The following is a 19,957-nucleotide window of genomic DNA, read 5'->3' as shown; positions in this document are numbered from 1 at the left end:
ACACTGTTGTCTGTGCAGCATTCCATCTGTGCTGTGGACTTTCAGATCAACTGAAACAGGAAGACAAACACAGGAATGCATAGACACCCGTTCATTTGTTTTTTTAAATAAAGGAGTGAGTGCAGGCTGCAACTTATTTTTTAAATCAATATCACATGAACCAGGATGCAAACGAACAGCATATCAATCACATACAGGCAAAGTAACATACTCTTTGTATTTTTCTTTATCCCTGCTGCTCTGAGTTTCAGAAACCATTTCTCAGATCCTGTGGAAACTGCTGGAGTGAAGAGTCATAAACTAGCGGGTCAGGAAAACACCCAAGTCAGAGTGTTGCTGTATCTATCGTTTGTCCCACTCCTACTCGTCACCTTCCTCGTTTAAAATTAGACCTTTAAAAACTAATATTTCTCCATTATTTATACCAAAACCTCCATCCATGCTCAGTTTCTACAGAGTAAGCACTTTCCTGTGTTTCTCTGTGGCTCAGCTGTTGGATTTGGCCAAACATTTAACCAGAGCAAATTGAATCCAAAAAGTAAATTATTTGCAGAGCTTTCTGACAAAAATGTTTTTTTGTACATAGCCTCTGGCATTTGCTTTTAAATGAATTGTAAATTTAAAATGGAAATTCAAACCCAGATTTAACCAGAAGAACCACTGACATTAAACCCTGCCATAAAGTCTTCAGTAAACTTGATCTCTTCCTGTATTCATGTGCATGTTGTGTCAAAGCCTTCTGCCCGGTGCAAGGTGTTTAATTCATGTGGAGATCATAAAATGCAGAAAAAATGCACAAGCTTATATCTGAGCAAAATATGAACACAAATACAGGCTAGGAGATCATTCTCAGAGTCTACACTACTCAGCAAGATTCTGCCTTTTCTTCAGATCAGCATAATACTATTGTTAACACTGTCACAGAGACCTAGGCTTAGTCCCTTTTCTAAATTTCACCCCAAATTTGAATGCTTTTTCTTTTTTTTTCCTTTTTTTTTTTTTTTTTGAACATTATTCATTGCAGCGTTACATTAATTTAATTAGAAAAAGAAAACCCAAGTTAAAACAAAATATTTTTTAAATAATGACCTCATTTATTAAGGTTTGGAAGGATTTTCTTCCTATCTAGCCCAATGTGAAAAAGTAATTGCCCCCTAAACCAATTTACTGGTTGCACCACCCTTGGCAGCAACAACTGCAAGCAAACATTTGTTATATCCTGCAATGAGTCTTTCACATGGCTGTGGAGGAATTTTGGCTCACTCTTCTTTGCAGAATTGTTTTAACTCGGCCACACTGGAAGGTTTTCAGTGTTACAGCAGTTAGTTAGCAGCAGCAGAAGAATACTAATAAAAATGAAGGGTCAAATAAGTGAATAAGAAAAAACATAAAAATAACTTTTAAAAAACTATAAACACTGGGATTATTGCAGCAAGTAGAAAAGTGCAAACATATTGCTTGGCTGTAGTGGGTTGAATGTGCAAGAAAAAGTGAGACCACTCATCACAGCTGTGGATGTCTTTGCATGAATCATTAATCCAAATGGTTTTGCAGTTAATGACTCATTTAAAGTGCAAGTATCAACAACCATTTAAAGAATATTAACTCACTAACTCACTGCTTGGGGCAGGATAGATATTCCGTATCCTGTATCTACATCCTGTAGTTTAGGGGTCGTCGACCAGCTTTTTCTTGACAGATGCTGTGGGGGCCGGACATTAAAACAAACAGAACTAAAATCAATATTTTTGTCTAATTAACGTTCTTGAAAAAAATATTATTTCTTTTAAAAAATGAATAGAACTTTAAGCTTTTAACAGTGATGCAATATTATCACCTCTTAAATACTTATCATCTATACTGAAGCCAGCCACAAGGGGGCGATTGAGATATTTTAGCTTCATATTTCTGGAGCCCTCTTGATGTCTATCACTGAGTTTGATGCTAATAAGCTGTGCTGTGATTGGTCAAATACACATGCAGGAAACAGATTATCAGAAAGGAAAATTGTACTCTCAAAGAGCCTTAAAAATGCAGCTTTAATTAAGACAGAAATGATACTTTTTTTTTTTTTTACAATGCCAGATTACAGATATACAATATCTTTTTGCTTCTTGTTTAAAAAGTCGCTAAGTTGAAGGTTAAACAATAGCATGTCATATTTTTTCCTTCTCAAACTTTCTGAATTTGATTATCGTCCGAGGGCTGGATGGGAAGTCTGGGGGCCTGATGTGGTCCCCAGGCCTCCAGTTGAAGATCACTGCTGTAGATGTTGTTCTGGGTTCTTTTGGGAACTCCTGGATGAGTCGTTGACGTGCTCTTGGAGTCATTTTGGTAGGTTGATACCTCCTGTAAAGGTTCGCCACTGTTCCAAAATTTCTCCATTTGTGGGCAATGGCTCTCACAGTGATTCAATGGAGTCCCAAAGCCTTAGAAATGGCTTTGTAGACCTTTCCATACTAGTCAATGTCAGTGACTTTGTTTCTCATCTGTGATTCAATTTTCTTTTATCATAATCTTGAAGCCTGCTTCATTTTGTCAGACAGGTTCTATTTAAGGGATTTCTTGATTCAACGGATCTGGCAGTCATCAGGCCTGAGTATGACTAGTGAAACTGAACTCGAAAAAATGTGGTTAATCACAGTCAATTCAACGACTTTTCCACACAGGGCCACGTCAGGATGGATGGCTTTTTCCCTTAATAAATGAAATCATCATTTAAAAACTGCATTTTGTGTTTACCTAGGGTATCTTTGTCTAATATTATAATTTGTTTGATGAAGTGAAACGTTTAAGTGTTGCAAATATGCCAAAAAAAAAAAAAAAAAGAAAAAGAAATCAGGAAGGGGGCAAAGGTTTTTGGGTGGTCTGCTTGTGGCCCATTCTTTAAACAAATTCCACCTATATTCTGTTTGCGGTCGCAGAAGCTGTAAAGCCATTGTGATTGAAAAGTCTTACTGAGTAAAAAAATGTCTAAAATAAAGCAAACATGTCCAGAATCTGTACTGTAATGCAGGCGAGCAGCATGTTATGATAACCTATAGCTACATGGGCCACATTTAAGACAATAAGACCGAGGCTGTCGAAACAATAATCTCGCTTTAAAGCTGTAAGAACTTTATTCATTATAAACAGCAGCGTTATATTGGGAAGCTTTTTCAATGATCCTGTAAGTGAAAGCCAAACTTTGTAGAGCAAAGGGCTTAGATGAGGGAAATATTTATCTTGTAAATGCTCGACTAGTAGCTCTGGTAGCTAGGGTTCAAAGGGTGAATGCGTCTTTGTTATTCATTTCCGAGACATGAATGAAAGCTCCAGACAGTCCGTTCGACTTCAGTGGGCATCATGCTGATATTGAACATTGGAGAATTCCTTTTTTGAATGAAAGTTAAAGTATGGTATTTATATGTGTACTTTTAAGCCCAAATGTCTATATTTTTACATGTGATTTTTGAGTAGTTTCAGGCCCTCAAAGTGGGATGAAAAGAGACTTCCTTGAGGGCTCTTGACTTTGTGAAAACTCTCCTTTTCAGCCAGTAGCTCCTGAGTGCTCTCAGATGTAGCCAAGCTAATTAGCGCTGGGGCGAGTGGCACATGCTCTCACATACCTAGCGGGTCATAAAGATGTTTACCAAACCCTACTGAGGATCGCTAACAAAGGCTTTTAAAGGGGAGGAAAAAGCTTTCTCTTGGTTGGCTGGGATAATGAGAGTTGTTCATTGAGGTTTTTTTGTTGTAAGTGCAGAAGGAATGCACCATAAACAAGCTGTGGGGCTTTTTTGTAAATGTGAGAACTGGGGTTTTAACAGGCTCATTTCTGTAAATGGAAAAGTTTAGAGCCTTGGTTACTTGGTGATCGCCTTCTAACCAAATATGGAAAGATGGAGTTGATTCTCAGAAAACTGGTCTGTCTTCTGCTTCTCTTAGCGAAGCCAAGCATCTGTTGGTGCTTTGGCCACAATGAAAAGTTGGCCACAAGCACTTCTTTACTAACATTTCAACCTGAATGTGTCACTGAATACAGGCTCACAAGGCTTTAACACTCATCAGGGGACCAACACCATCTAAGTTTCGGCCAATTATGCTGCATCAACATGATTAAAGCGAGGGAAGTTGTTGTTTCAGAGGCCTTGTGGGGTATTAGATACATCTCCCCTAGACCCAGCTGAGACTGATGAGCCAAATAGCACCATTAGCCGTCGATCCTGGACCCAGCAGTGAGAAAAATGTTGGCCAACCTGAGGTGTCGTCGCAGCCAAGCATAAAGGTATTGATGAACTGCTGTGGGTGCTGTGATATTTCAGCATCCCTGGAGCCAACATAAAACTCATTTTAGTCAAAGCTGCCGTGCTGTTCGTCAGGTGGATATCGGCTCGTCATGGCGCCCGGTAAACAGCAGGTTGAAATAGAAAGTGCTCCTCCAGACACATCAGTCGCTGTCAGTCTCAGTAAGAAATGTTTCTCTGTCTTGGCCCGTTTTGGTAGGAAACCCTCAGCGTGGTGGAAACATTTCTACAGTCCTAAACCAAAATAAGAGAGATCAGCGCAAAACATCAAAACATAAAAGTTAACCATGACCCCATTAGAGATTCATGTTTATGTTGAAGCTCAATGACAAAAAGGAACTGTTGATTTTCATTCTTTGAAAGACTAAAACAGGGGATTGATTGTGACTCAGATCTGCCCAAAGGGTGTTTGCTCACTGACAGAAATCCTACCACAAGCTCTGCCAACATCTCTGCTCTTTAAAATCCTCTTAAATCATCTGAAATGTTGTTCTGATTCTCTGCACTCTGTCTCTCCTCATTTACAGGGACCTGAGGGGCCAGAAGGGCAAAAGGTAAGGTACCAATGACAATTTTAACTTTTCTCTTTGATGAAATAAAAGCAGATTCCCTGATTTGGTTAATCCCAGAGTGGGATGTACCACATAATTTGGACTCAAAAGGTGGTTCTCCACATGTTAGAATCTGTTATTTTTTTTCTTTCTTCATTGTTTTTTGGTTATTCAGTGCTTTTGAAATAAAGGTTTTGAATTACAAGATTTTTTATGTATCAGTAAATATGATAAAAGGAGAAGAGACAGCAGTAAACAGCAGCACTCATACTTTGAAGAAGCTGAAATGAAAAAAAACACTAAAAATATGAAACTTTGTTTTTAGATTTTTTTTTTAAATTCAACAAAATTTGAATTTTCTCCATAAATTTTAGACATATAATATGCTGAGTTTCATTTTTAGATTTTCCTCTTTTTCTGAAATTATGCGGAGATCCAAGGAATTTTTTTTTTTTTTGGGACATTATTGGAAATTGTTCCATATAATTTCAAGATTTCCCATTTTTGGACTTTTCCCTTTATTTGATTGGACAGCTGAATGGGAGGGAAACATGGGTAGATAGGGTGGGAAGGCATGCACCAAATTGCAACAGTGGGAACCAATCCTGTGACCAGTACATTGAGGGCTTTAGCATCAGCATATGGGCACCTAACAACTGAGTTAAACTGACACCCTGGGGATTTCAATTTTAGCTGAAAATGCTTTGTATCTTCTTAAGGAATTCTTGAAAATCTTCCTCTCAAATTTTCTAAAAATTATGAGAGTAACCCAAGGAGTTTTCCTGAATTTACTGTGAAAAATCACCTAAACTAATTCATATAATTTGAAATATTTTATCTTCGAAATGGTAGAAGAATTTGATGAAGTTCTCAGGTGTTCCTGGGAATTTTTCCAGAAAATTTTCCAAATTACTAAAAATATTGCTGGGAATGTTTTCCTGATTTTTCCCCAAAACTTTATAATCATGGTAACAAACAGAAAGCTTTATAGTTTGTTCAGGAATCCATAACATAATGATAATGATATTAATTCTCTATAGTTCTTATCAAGGCAGAAACATGAAGTGTTTTTATCATCAAGTTTAAACAGAAAATATGGAACGCAAATTTAAAACAAAAACAGCAAAATGCCAGAATCCAGGCCAAGCAATGTATATAAAAAATTCAGCTATGCAAATAAAAGTAGAAGTCCCTGTAAAGTGAAATACAAAATGTTTGTCTTAACACAGTAGATATGATAAATGGGTCATTAAAAGTATCAAATCAGAGATTTGTGCCAGAAAACAGTAAATTTAATCTCCAACTGCTGTTTCTCTGCTCTGGCACAGAACCAGGCAGCAGTGCTTTGACCAGTTCACCATAAGGTCAGGGGCCAGGCTAATTCCTGGAGTAGTTGTCTATTTTCTCACTTGAACCAGATGCAGCTGGAACAAGCATCTTACCTGCTGAAGGTGTGTTTTAATCCATATTTCACTCATCTTTAGTCGTGGATGATTAAAAGAAATGGGCCATGACTGTCTCTCCAAGTTGCGACAGGTCAATCCCTCTTCTTCGTTAGCATTGCAATTGTTAATTATCCGATGATAGGCACGGTCTATTCTGGCCAAGTCTGTCAAAATAAAAGCCTCCATTGCTAATCATCATTGAAGCATTATATTTTGAGCAACATTCAGGTTGTAGCATTTTTTTTTTTATTTGAGAGGATCGTATTTTTCATGAATGGGTGTGGCTTCGGCTCATTCAACTGACACACCCGCAATATCCTATAGCAAATATTTTGCCTCATTTTTCTTGATTTTGAAGCTTAATTTTGTAAACCTTGAGATGTTTTTCATGACTGAAATTTGGCCTGGTGTTTCCTAACATAGTTGCCTGTCATACACTAAACCTAAATACAGATTTTTTAAAATCACTTTACAGGGACTTTAAGACATAAAATATGTTAAAACCCCTAAAATCAGAGCTTTCATGAATTGAGCCATCAGCTAAAAAGGCAAATCTGAAAAATGTGTTAAGCCTACTTATCCAGAGTTGATTTGCCATCAAATCAGAACCCTGAGCTTCACCCAAGCATCAACTCTGGTAATGTTAGCAGATCTTTATGGACTGATCTAGAAACCATCTTGGGCGGTGAGCTGGCTGCGTCAAGCCGGATAAGTTGTGATTAAAATCATGAGTCCTGAGTGCAATTTTTAAAGGAAATCTGAAAACAAAATCAGAGTGCAGCTGAAACAGGAGATGTGAGAGGCATGATTCATATCAGCGAGAAGTCAGGCTGTGTAGTTTTGCACAGTCTTTGTCAGAACTATATAGCAGGAAGTTTGATGACATCCTGTTTCTCATATGGGTTCAGCAGCTTTGAAGTTGAGCCAGTTGAGTGTGTTTTTTTATGGAGAGATAATTGGGTGTCGTCAGCGTAAGTGTGAAATATGATGGGAAAGTCAAATAGCTTAGATTATGCACTGCAAGTATGATGAGCATTGTACACAATATTATTTGAGCCTTATTTTTCATCTTAGTCTATATGACTATGAGGCTGTTCTCTTCTCTGTAGTTTCTCTTACTTGTTAGTTTAAAACTGACAAAACTTTTTTTAAGCTGTAGAATAATGTTTTTGATAGGATAGTAAAACTGCTCAAGTGGCGAAAACGTCTATAAAAGGCTCTCAAGGTGTGGAGTATGTTGTCTCTGAGATTAGTGACACAGGGTAACAGTCAGGGCAGGTAAACACAAAAGAGCAGACTCAAACAACACAAGGAGGGAAAGAAAACGAGTGACAGAAAACAGAGAGCCCAGAGGTTAGCTCTGCAATGGAGGCCGCCGCTCTCTCCACCAGCGCTGATGTGGAGAACAGATGTCGTCCATATCCAGCCATCAGGTAGCTGCCAGTGTTTGTTCAGTGTAACCCAATCAGACACTTCCTGTCTGTGCTGTCATCTGTCGGCGAGGCCTCCCGGCGGTGGAGAAAGGAGGGGGAGGGGTGTATGTGCACGGAGGGGTCAGTGATGACACACCGCCGTGTTAATGACTCAGGCCTCAAGGCGGCCCAATTAGATCCCCTGCTGTTTGGTGCTGAGTTAAGCTGAGAGGCTACGTCAACACTTTTTCCTGTTTTATCCCCCTGATTTCTGTGTCATCACATGAGGAAAAGTCTGAATCATGAAGCTAGAGTTAGTTTTCCTTCTCCTTTATATTTGCTCATTTTTGGGCAACATTAGAGATGATTTGAATTTATACTAAAAACTCTTTTCATTATTTTAAAGGGCTCACAAGTTGATATACAACTGAATAATACATCTTCGAATGTGGCCATGGTTACAATAAGTCATTTTTATTACAAAGAAACACAAATAGCCTGCAAGCAAACCACCATGAAAGAGAGCAAGATTTCATTAAAACATGTTTGGCTCAACCTCAGAGTCTAAATCATCCAAAAAGTACATCCAAACATTAGAGCGACATTATATAGAGTACTTTTCTTCTTTAATTTCTCTTCCCTAACTTTAAACTTGACAGAATTATTCCCCACTCACAGTGTTGCCCTCTAACTGTTCCTTCTGTAAGCTGGCCTATCTTAGAATATGGCATATACAGCATATTTAGCCTTCTGGTTTCCTAGGATGAGTACACAAATGCATAAATACCCCATGAGTGTACGTGCATGCTGAGGTAAGGGACTAAAACAATAAACAGGCCTCCTCATGGCCTCCTCTCTTGTTGGATGTCACTTGGAAATGACTTTAGAGATGCATTATATCAGTATCAGAAGATATTGGCTTTAAAGTAAATTGTCTGTATCAAAAGATATGAAAATATCTGCCAGTATTAAAAATTGATATGTATATAAGCTGTAAATGTCAACTTATATCAGCTGTAAACACTGGCCTTTATTGGCTGTGAATATTGTCCTCTGTCGGCTGCAAACATTGGCCTATATCAGCTGTTAACAATGACCTATATCAGCTGTAAACATCGGCCTATATAACCTGTAAACATTGACTATATCAGCTGTAAACATTGGCTTTTATCAGCTGTAAACATCATCCTATATCAGCTGTAAACATCATCCTATATCAGCTGTAAACATCATCCTATATCAGCTGTAAACATCATCCTATATCAGCTGTAAACATCCGGCTATATCAGCTGTAAACATCATCCTATATCAGCTGTAAACATCCGGCTATATCAGCTGTAAACATCATCCTATATCAGCTGTAAACATCATCCTATATCAGCTGTAAACATCTGCCTATATCAGCTGTAAACATCCGGCTATATCAGCTGTAAACATCCGGCTATATCAGCTGTAAACATCCGCCTATATCAGCTGTAAACAATGACCTATATCAGCTATAAACATCAGCACATATCACCTGTAAACATCAGCCTTTATCAGATATAAACAGCAGCATGTATTTGATATATATTTCAGCCTTTAACTGTTGTAAATATTAGCCTATATTGACTATAAACATTGGCCTTTATCACCTGTAAACATTGGCCTATATTGCCTGTAAATATAGGACTATATCAACTATTAATGCTGGCCTATATCAGCTGTAAACATCAGACTATTTTGCCTGTAAATATAGGACTATATTAACTTTAAAAATTGGTTGTATACATCGGCCTAGATGAGAACTCTTTTCCTGCCGACTGCTGCTTTCAGATAGTAATTTAATTTGTTGGTAGGAAGTATTTGCTGCTCAACCCTACACTTAACCCTAACCTTATTCTGAGTCCAACCAGAACCACAATATGATTTTATTTAGTATATTTTTTTATTTATTACTGACCTTAGAGTAGTGGAACTGCAGAGATCATATCAGTATTGGCTGAAATGAATTTTGTCAACATTTACATGTCAGAAATTGGAAAAATTCAAATTGAATGCATCCCGAAATGCTTTAATTTTAAGATATTTTGTGCATTGAATGGAAAAGTTAAAAGACAACAGCAGATGTACTAGTATTGGATCTTTCTGACAACCAGACTGCTACAATGTTTGATTCTTTCAGTTTTTAAAATGCAGCGTATAATGAAATCTTAATAACTTTGTGTTTGTTTCTCAGGGTTTAATTGGGCCTCCTGGCATCCCAGGTGTCGATGGACAAAAGGTGAGATTAATCTTTACAATTGATGGGACAATTGTATCAGCAAGTAATGCATTTTTGGTTGTTCACTAATAAACTGAACCAGTTTGCTTGTGAAAATAATCTGTTTTTGACAAATGCAATCCAAAGCAGCCCTGAGCAGAACTGACTCAATGTTTTATTGACTTTTATCCTGTGAAAACAATCAAGGTCAAACATCCTGGGCATTTTCTCAATATCTATTTCTATATTTTTTTATCTTGGTATAGCAGACCCTGTCAATAGAATAAATCTGTTTTTTAGGTTGTGATTTTAAATACAACCTTAATTGCAAAAAAGTTTGGTCTCTGTTTAAAATGTGAGTAAAGACAGAATGTAATTATTTGCCTTTTTTTTTTTTAGAATTGGGGTTGTTGCACAGTTTTAGCTCATTATAATGCAGCACTAGATGGTAGCTGTCATGCATCTGAGAACTGTCTGCTAATTGCCATTGGATAAAGAAAAAGGAAGCATTAGTATCAGGTTACATACCCGTAACATCACAGACTGTGAAAAGGCTATTAAACTAGCTTTGTACCCCTTAACTAAAGGAACAATCTATTTTTACTTGACATATAAGTAAGTGATTTTAAGAGAATGTGACATTTTCAAGAATTTTTAACTTTTTTATCACTTCATTTCTAATACAACTAATTTCTCCCACTGTATTGTCTGTGATACATTGAGCCACCCTGTATGTAACCTGAATAATGTTCAGTGAATCCCTCAGAATAGTTCATAAACTGGCTCAGAGAGCTGACTCCCAGCCACACCTGAAAGTAGTTTATCTTCAAACAGCTTCCTTTAACATACTTAGAGATTTCATTAGTCATTGTGGCCACGTGCTGCACTTTTAATATTAGAAAAGCTCTGCCATGCATTCTCGAAATTTCAAAAAACGCCACCCTCCTTGGGAGAAATCCCCTGGGCTGCATCTTCAAGCCTTAACCACTAAAAGTACCCAGCTGCCTGTGAGTCTGCACACTCCCTCCTCAGCTCTGCTTTTTATTCTCAGAGTGAATAAAGAAGACACAGAGCAGGTGTTTGACAAAGGGGGGAGAATGGAAAAGCATATTTATTCCAGAACAAATGACAGTATAAATAATGAGAATGATGAGGGTGATTATTCAAGAGGCCTTCTTTTAGATCTCAAAGATAGAAGCAAAGAGGCACGCATGGCTGCAATAGAGACCAGGGTGAAGAAGGCTGATTTCAGAGTGAAAGCCATACTGACTCTGGAGACGGCAAACGCTGAAGGTCTAATTCCATACTTGTGTAAGGAGCCGGGTCTGCCAGCACCCATGAAATAGAACTCCTGTGCTGTGCAGTGCAGTTATAAAACCGAATCTGTTACGGTATGTAGCTGTCATTCATGCAGAAAGTTGAAGTCTAAAGGCTGCTGTACCCGCAGTGGCGGCTTGACTGGCACACATCTTATTGATCTGACAGAGAGATCCACTCAGAGGGGATGATCACTAATTCAAACCTTATCAGCTCCGGGTTACGACTTTTTAATCAGACTCCATCATCATTACGGCAATATACATCATCATTATGTCAATGACTCCCATATGTGGACTGATAGATGATACCAGATTCCTGCATTTATGAGGAGTTTCACCGCTAGTGTCGAGCTCAAAGGATACTCCCTACTCACATGGATCATATGCTCTGATATTCCCACAATGCTTTGAAAAGTAGAAAACTAAAGGAGAAAAAGAAACCAAAATGACACCGTTGAACCAGGAGCAGCCTGAGGAGGTGCAGGACCCCTTAAAAGTGGCACCAGCTTTTTAGAGAGGCGTCTGACCCCATCTCTGTGGTGGGGTTTTTTGGGCTCATCTGTTCCAGAACTCTACTATGGGGGACCTCGACCATAGGGCAGGAAGTGACTAGCCCTCGTAGGATTTTTCCTTTGTTTGTGGTGTGTTATTTTTTAAATTATCCCCCTCCCCTAACCCTAACATTAAGGGTTCAGGTGCCTAAGCCCTCTTTGGGTTTTCCTTAGTTTGCAGTGTGTTATTTTTAATTCCATCCCCCTTACCCTAACCCTAACCTTTAGGGTTCAGGTGCCTAACCCTAACTGTCTTTAAATTTATCCCCCTATGTAAATTTTAGATTTTTATTTGTAAAATTCTGCTGTTGCGAAAAAATTTCCCCTTATCTTTACCTCTGACAATGAGTGAAAAATAAACATCATTCAGTACGTTAGTCTGGTTCTGGGTTGGGCAATAAATCACCATAAATCTGATACATTAATCAATGTTCAACTTGTCCTGTCTCAGAAATAGCTGCTCCTCATCTAAATGGCCTGTGGTGTGGTAGCTCTGCAATGGTCAGGAGGTTAATTGCGTCTGGCAGTGGATGGACTGGTGTTGGTTTTCAGTTGCACCACAGAAAACAGATTCAGTCTCTGACAGCAGACTGGCTCTCATCAGATAGGCTTTGATTTCTAATTATCTCGTATACAGAACCAAACCAGAGACAATTAAGCTTTGAATCAGCCTTAAATCCTCCATCCTTGCAGATTTAGTTTGTGGTTCTAAGACCATTTTCTAAAAGATGAACATATGGAATTTACTCCATCTGATCTGCATGGTATCATCTGGAGAGCCTAGTGAAAGATGCTATCCTGTCCACATGATCTCTATCTAACTGCCTCATTATCAACTTTTCTGCAAATGCACAACACCTGTGCAGTCCTGACGCAAACCTTAGCTCTGAAAAGATCAGAGGTTATCTCCATCAGACGGAAAAATGTGAAGCTTTTTGTAACTCCTGACCCGGACTTTGAGTTCATGTTGTGGAAGCGGCACACTGAATGCAACCACTGTTTTTGTGTGTTGTGCTGTCCGTAGGGGGATGTTGGCATCCCAGGATTGGACGGCGTCCCTGGAGCTAAGGTCGGCTACACACTTATTGTGTGTGCTCTTTTTTTGTGTGAAATCATCCGGTTTTGATTTCTGTTTTTATTTTCCTTTTTCCTTTTTCCCATCAACAAAACGTTCCGTTTTTTGTGTATTTTTGTACTTTTTTTGCCAAGATTACTCAGTTTTTGCCCCTTTTTTATTTGTTATATATAATATTCTTTTTTAATTTTATCTTTTTTGTTCCTTAAAAACATACCTCTCCTGTTTTTTGTTGGACATCACATTTGCATATTCATTATCTGATATAAGTCAGATGAGGATAAGTCACCTTCTTAGAATACACATACCCAAAATGTTATTTCTGACCGATCAGAACATACTGTTAAGTACTTTTTGGTAGGTTTTTGGGCACTTTAAGAACAAAAAAACTCAATCTGACACTTGTCTGGGGAAAAAGCAGCCATAACACAAGACAATTGTTATTATCTAACATGAATTTAACCCCAGATACAATCTGACCCTCGGTGGCTCCACAAACTCCACTAAAGCTTTTCTGTCTCTAACACTCAGCTTTCTCTCCCAACAGGGTGAAATGGGCGAGCGAGGTGAAAAGGTAAAGTTCTAATCCAGATCACCAAAAATTACTTTTCACATCATTCTTGAAACTCCGCCATGTGTTCGAGCAGCTGTCATGCTAAAATGAAGGCAGCTCTGACTTAACTGTGCTTCACACAACTCCAGCTTTTTCTCACAAAGCTGACTCCCCTCCGAGATCTGGCCACTGTGGAGTCAGTGAGTCACACTTTGAACCCAATCTGGGACAAAAATGAAAATCTGAACCCTAACAACTGCCTCCATGAGGGAGAGCAGCCATATTCTCTCCATTCCCTGATTCTAATGGCGCCCTTGTTCCCTGCTGCTGGACTGCAGTGGGTGGGAGGTGTGAACACGGACTGAGATGAGGGTGACACAGACTGGTGACTCACAAAAGCTGGACTTCAAGCGACTGTTTCGAACAGCTGTTCTCAATTGTTTCTTAGATTCATATTGCCCACAAAATATCAAAATATAACAGTTTCATTATAAGATGAAATTGTGCTGCCACATCGCTAATCTTGGAATATAATTGGTCGTCTGTTCAGAATAAGCTGGGTACAAGTGGATGAATAGGAACACTGTCTAGCAGAGAGTCTTCAGTCTAAAGCAGTGGTTCTCATCTGGTGTAGCGTCAGAGCCCACCACCAAGGAGGCACATAAGGGGGGATAAAGGGGAGGAGCTTTCTGGGGTCCAGTCAAACTGGGTGCCCATGGAGGTCAGTAAAATTAAGGTCCAGCTGTGAGATGATGATGATTTATTTTTAACCTGAATAATAACCATTCTTATCAGAGCAATAAAACATGAATTTTAATTATTAGCAGTACAAATAAAGCTTTTTTCAAAATGTAACCCCCCTTTCTCATGATCTACACAAACATCAGGGTGAATGAATAAAGTAGAAGGAACCGAATTAACTTCAAGAGAGAAAAAATAAGATAATTGCAGAAAGAAAGAAAATGGAAAATGGGTTAAAAATGGCAAAAAAAAAAAAAAAAAAATTTAGACAGAAAGTGGTATAAAGTGGTCGAAGAGAGGCAAAAATGGGAAAAAAGCCACAATAGCTGCAGAAATGGGTTTTAAAAAGGCAAAAATGGGCAGGAAAATTATAAAATTGTGGTTAAAAACTGCCAAAAATGTGTTGAAAGAGGCAAAACTGGGGTAAGAGCTGCAGAAATGGGTTAAGAAAAGGCAAAAATTGGCAAAAACAATGTGAAAAGTGGATTTAAAGTAGCAAAAAATGGGTTAGAGGAAGCAAAACCGAGATAATAGCAGCAAAGCTGGGTGAAGATGCAAAAATGGGCAAAAAGTTGTGGAAAGTGGCCAAAAATCGATTGAAAGAGGCAAAAATTGGATTAAAGCTGCAGAAATTGATTAAGATAGGCAAAAATGGGCAGAAAAATGTGAAAAGAATTTGAACATTTCAAATCTAGGCCTTGATGTGCCCAAACGTCAGGGTGATGGAAAAACAGGAAAAATGAAGAAAACTTTACAGGTAAATAATTGCAAAAATAAAATTAAATAAAGAGAAAAAAATAGACGCCAAAATAGTGGCGAAGCAGAAAGATGGGCATAAATAGGCAGAAATGAGTGAAAACAACAAAAATGGATGAAAAGTGGAAAAATTGGCTATGAATGTCAAAAAACGTGACTAAAATGGGAATAAAGTGACTTAAGAGCGGCATTACAAGGGGAATTCAGCAAAATTGGTTCAAAGTATCAAAAAGGGACAAAAAACATTAAAACATTGATTAGTAGTGGCGTAACAGGTCGAAAAACTGCCTAAATGGGTTCAAAAAGGCAAAAAATAAAGTGGTGGCAAAAATGGGTGGAAAAAGTGTTGAAAAGAGGTTAAAAATAGCATGAATGAATACTTCCAACATCAGACCTCTGTAATAGTTTGACACATTTTTCAGGTCCCAAACAAGGTCCATGTTAACCAGGACGCTAGCACCAGCTCTTTGTATCCAACACACATGCAATAATATCATCAATTAATCAAAGTGGGGAGGGTCCATTCTTTGGGTTTTTCAGCAGCCCTGCCCACCACCGTGTCCTTTCTGTGAAATTGCAATCCAAAGTTTCCCAATTTTAGGGCAGACTGTCACTATTTTGTCATGATAATTTAGATTTTGGTTGGGTTTTTTTTTTTTTTACATCTTGAGAAATGAAGACATTATCATGGGGAAACCAGACTCGTCCAAATATTTCTACCCAAGACAACAGGATGAATATGTTAGAAAACAACCAGAATTTACTCCCTGTCCAGAAAAAACAGAGCCAAAGAAAGTATGCTGCTAAAAGCTTCCTTATATGGATACTTAAATTACACCAACTCTCTAAAAACAGCTTTGTAGCCCACTTTTGAATCCCGACCCACCAGTTGAGAACCACTGGTCCAAAGCATTAATCCAAACCGTGCCTCGCCAATTAGTGATATAACTTCTTGTTTTATTTGAAGAGCGGATAAAAAGACAAGTTTCCATTGCTCCACTATTAAAAGAAACAATTCCTGTTGCAGAATATGTTAACAATCTAACTTCCGATCTTTTTAATCACATCAAGTCCCTTCTGGTTTATTTCACTCTTCTCAGGTTGGGAACCAAAGCTTTAAAGTGCAAACTCTATTGCATGAGGAGCCAGATCAGTTAACTTAAAATGCTGATTTTGGCTTCATGTGTTAACTAAAGAGCCAGCAGGCAAACTCCTGACAGCAAGCTTTCTTTTTACCACGACCCGACGCTATTAGTCATATTGACTTGTAAAAATCATACAATTACACATTAACAGATGGACACTTGATGGCAGGCATCGAGCCTATCATAGTTAGTCCATTTCCTTCTGAAATTTGCTCCACAAGGACAAAACCTCAATCTTTGCCTTTCATTCCAAGCTCCACATTATAATAGACAATCATTTTATTCATATAAAACCATAAAGATTTATCAAAAGTGAAATGACCAACTTCTAGCCAAAGAAAGCATTGATTTTACTCCAAAGTGAGCTTGTATTTCTACAGAAGTCAAATATGTCAACATAAATAGTTGCTTTTGGCTTTGGTAGCTAAATAAAAAGCCAACAGCAAATACACAAAAACAATGGCCACCTCTAATAGATGAAAATGATTGAGACTTTTACAGAAGGCCTCATTTTCTACAAGGCTTGACATCATAATTTCCCTCCAAGGAAATAACCCTTCAGATAAAGATCTATAATTTTTGTATTTAGGGCTGTATTTTGTGAAAAATTTTGTTAAAAAAGTAAAATTTTGTACAAATTTTAATAACTGTACATATCTCACAGTATTTGTGAGATGTTTCAGCTTTAACCAAAGATGTAAAAACTTTCAGCTTGCCTTCATTGCCATCCCTAGCTCCACACCTTATCCTTGACATTCAATCCATGTCATACTACTGAGAAGAAAAAGTTGTGAAGTTAAAAGTTCTTCCCAGCTGATGCCAGAAGTTTAAGGCCTCCACAAGCCTCCCTACAGAGTGCATTACATCACCTGAAATCATCAATATTTAAACCATGTGTGATGACTCAGTTGGTGACCAATGTGGATTTATGTACAGTAATGGTACTCTGCTACACTGTGTTTCTCCAGACATCCCTTATTTCATTTTACAGGCAGTCAATCACAGAAAAAGAAGTCCACATTTCAAGCCATATGGTTGTCATGTTTTAGAAATACTTCAGCATTGACGCATTCCTGTGATCAGTACACTGACTATGAATTATTTCATCACAGGGCGATATGGGTGAAGATGGGCCTAAAGGTGAAATGGGAGAGAAGGTGAGTGAATTCAACTTTACCCTTCGCTCTCTTTCTTGGATCTTGCACAGAGAAACAGCAGGCCACGGATCATAAAAAAAAAGTTATGTTCGACATCTGAGAGGTGGAGGAGGCGTAGAAGTGGAGGTCAAGTACCATCAGCTGTATTCAAGGCTGCACAAAAGCAGTCTTCCTGGCACTTGATGCATCCTTTGCACTTGATGTAGTCCTGATTTCAAAGCTAAAGTATGCTGTTGCACAAGGTTACTATGATTAACTAAAACTGACTAAATAACTTAGAGTAAAATTCGAAAATCATTTTAGTTTATTGAAACTAAATAAAAACTAAGAGTGTAAAATTGCCTGAATTGGTTGGTTAAGACTTCACACAGTGTTAGTAATATGTCTCGAGTTTTATTTAAATGAATAAAATGATAAAAAGTTGTATGTTTGAATATGATATTATAAATGTATGACGCTCACTTAGTCCTGACATGTATCTGAAAAAAAATAAAACTAACGCTGAAACCAATAAAACCTAAACTAAAACAAAGCATTTTTGCAAAATAAAAGCTAAACTAAACTAACAAAGGAGCAGTAAAAACTAATTAAAACTAAACTAAAATTGAACACAGGAAGTGAAAACTAGATAAAAATAAAAACTAATGAAAAATCCCAAACTATTTTAACCTTGTTGTTGCATTTTGTCTGTTTAGTAGGGGTGTAACAGTTCACAGAGGTCACAGTTCAGTAGGGGTTCGGTTCATCAATAAAAAAAGAAAAAGTCCCAGATTTATATTTCTACATGTCCATATTGCTGTGGCATGTCCTTTTTTACATGTTCAAAATATACATTTGACTCATTCAATCCATGGACCATTACACTATTTTGGTCTGCTATGCTCTTCAATCTAGTGTTATTTAGAACTAACTCTGTGACTGTTGATTGTTCATCAGAGTGACTCTGTGACTGTTGAGTGTTGATCAGAGTGACTCTGTGACTGTTGAGTGGACATCAGTAACTCTGTGACTGTTGAGTGATCAACAGAGTAATTCTGTGACTGTTGAGTGGTAATCAGAGTGACTGTGACTGTTGAGTGGTCATCAGAGTGACTCTGTGACTGTTGAGTGGTCATCAGAGTAACTCTGTGACTGTTGAGTGGTCATCAGTAACTCTGTGACTGTTGAGTGGTCATCAGAGTAACTCTGTGACTGTTGAGTGGTCATCAGAGTGACTCTGTGACTGTTGAGTGGTCATCAGAGTAACTCTGTGACTGTTGAGTGGTCATCAGTAACTCTGTGACTGTTGAGTGGTCATCAGAGTAACTCTGTGACTGTTGAGTGGTCATCAGTAACTCTGTGACTGTTGAGTGGTCATCAGAGTGACTCTGTGACTGTTGAGTGGTCATCAGAGTAACTCTGTGACTGTTGAGTGGTCATCAGTAACTCTGTGACTGTTGAGTGGTCATCAGAGTACCTCTGTGACTGTTGAGTGGTCATCAGAGTGACTCTGACTGTAGAGTGGTCATCAAAATAACTCTGTGACTGTTGAGCGATCAACAGAGTAATTCTGTGACTGTTGAGTGGTAATCAGAGTGACTGTGACTGTTGAGTGGTTATCGGATTTACTCTGTGACTGTTGAGTGATCATCAGAGTGACTCTGTGACTGTTGAGTGGTCATCAGTAACTCTGTGATTGTTGAGTGGTCATCAGTAACTCTGTGACTGTTGAGTGGTCATCAGTAACTCTGTGACTGTTGAGTGGTCATCAGAGTAACTCTGTGACTGTTGAGTTGTCATCAGAGTGACTCTGTGACTGTTAAGGGGTCATCAGAGTACCTCTGTGACTGTTGAGTGGTCATCAGTAACTCTGTGACTGTCGAGGGGTCGTCAGAGTACCTCTGACTGTTCAGTTTTGGTGCATTAATATGGGATAATTTAGCATCAAGGCAGATATAATGTTTCAGTCCAAAAGTCTAGTTTTCTTGCTAAAGGTTTTCTTTTTTTGTCAAAATGCTCGGTCAGTGCCATCTTGTCCAGAGACAGCTTTTGCATCCTCTCCAGGACCTGTCATCTGCACTCACTGTTTTTTTGCAATATTTATGAAAATATGACACAGTTTTATTTGTATTGGATGACCCCATTACAACATTAAGGCCTTGAACTTTGAAGAAACAAACCTATTAGGAGTTGGAATAAACGCTTCTTTGAAAATGTTGCCTCAGCTTCTCATCAGCCTGTTCTCTTCCTGGAAGAGATAAAGATTCTTCCTAAAGTTGCCAAAAAACTGCATTATAGTTGCTAGGAACAGACTACAGTGTTTTAAAACAATGGAGTTGCTTCTTTTATTGCTGGAAAAACGGACTTGGGCATAAAAAGAAAACTGATAAAACAAGCATCTGAGCAGAAGCAGTGTACCCAAACTGTCGCCTCCAGTTTATTGCTGTAGAACAACTTTGATAACTTCTCGCTTTATGGGTTCTCTGTTTTTTAAAATGACTGCTGAACATGGCTGCCAAGAGAGACATCGTTTGAGGGAAACAGATGCAGGATATCATCTGTGGAGAATGAGTGAACAAAAGAGAGCAGAGGGCGATAAAAGTCTGCAGCTCAAGCACCGCTTTGATCTGCTCTACCTTAGTGTCATAAAAACAGGGGAAAAATGGATTTTGGCTGCAGGAGCTAAAAGGAAAGAGTGAAATTGAGTACCAAGGGAATTCAGAACTCTGTAGCAAGTCACCTGCC

At 38.3% G+C, this 19,957-nt stretch overlaps 1 protein-coding gene across 8 annotated transcripts in view; it reads left to right on the top strand.

Moving 5' to 3' along the window:
* The window catches only part of LOC121504912 (collagen alpha-1(XXV) chain), a 245,038-nt gene that overhangs the window by 181,140 nt on the left and 43,941 nt on the right, over window positions 1–19,957 (top strand). For 7 of the 8 annotated variants that reach the window (XM_041780021.1, XM_041780017.1, XM_041780018.1 and 4 more), the window contains 5 exons: window positions 4,814–4,840; window positions 9,913–9,957; window positions 12,831–12,875; window positions 13,429–13,455; window positions 17,189–17,233. In XM_041780021.1, coding sequence (XP_041635955.1) covers window positions 4,814–4,840; window positions 9,913–9,957; window positions 12,831–12,875; window positions 13,429–13,455; window positions 17,189–17,233 — 189 coding nt within the window. The remainder of the gene's footprint in view (window positions 1–4,813; window positions 4,841–9,912; window positions 9,958–12,830; window positions 12,876–13,428; window positions 13,456–17,188; window positions 17,234–19,957) is intronic. The other variant, XM_041780019.1, reaches the window with a different exon arrangement.

This window comes from Cheilinus undulatus, linkage group 22, assembly GCF_018320785.1.
Source record: "Cheilinus undulatus linkage group 22, ASM1832078v1, whole genome shotgun sequence".
Classification (NCBI taxonomy): Eukaryota; Metazoa; Chordata; class Actinopteri; order Labriformes; family Labridae; genus Cheilinus; species Cheilinus undulatus.
The sequence above is the reverse complement of the archived record's forward strand: the minus strand, read 5'-3'. Positions and strand labels throughout refer to the sequence as shown.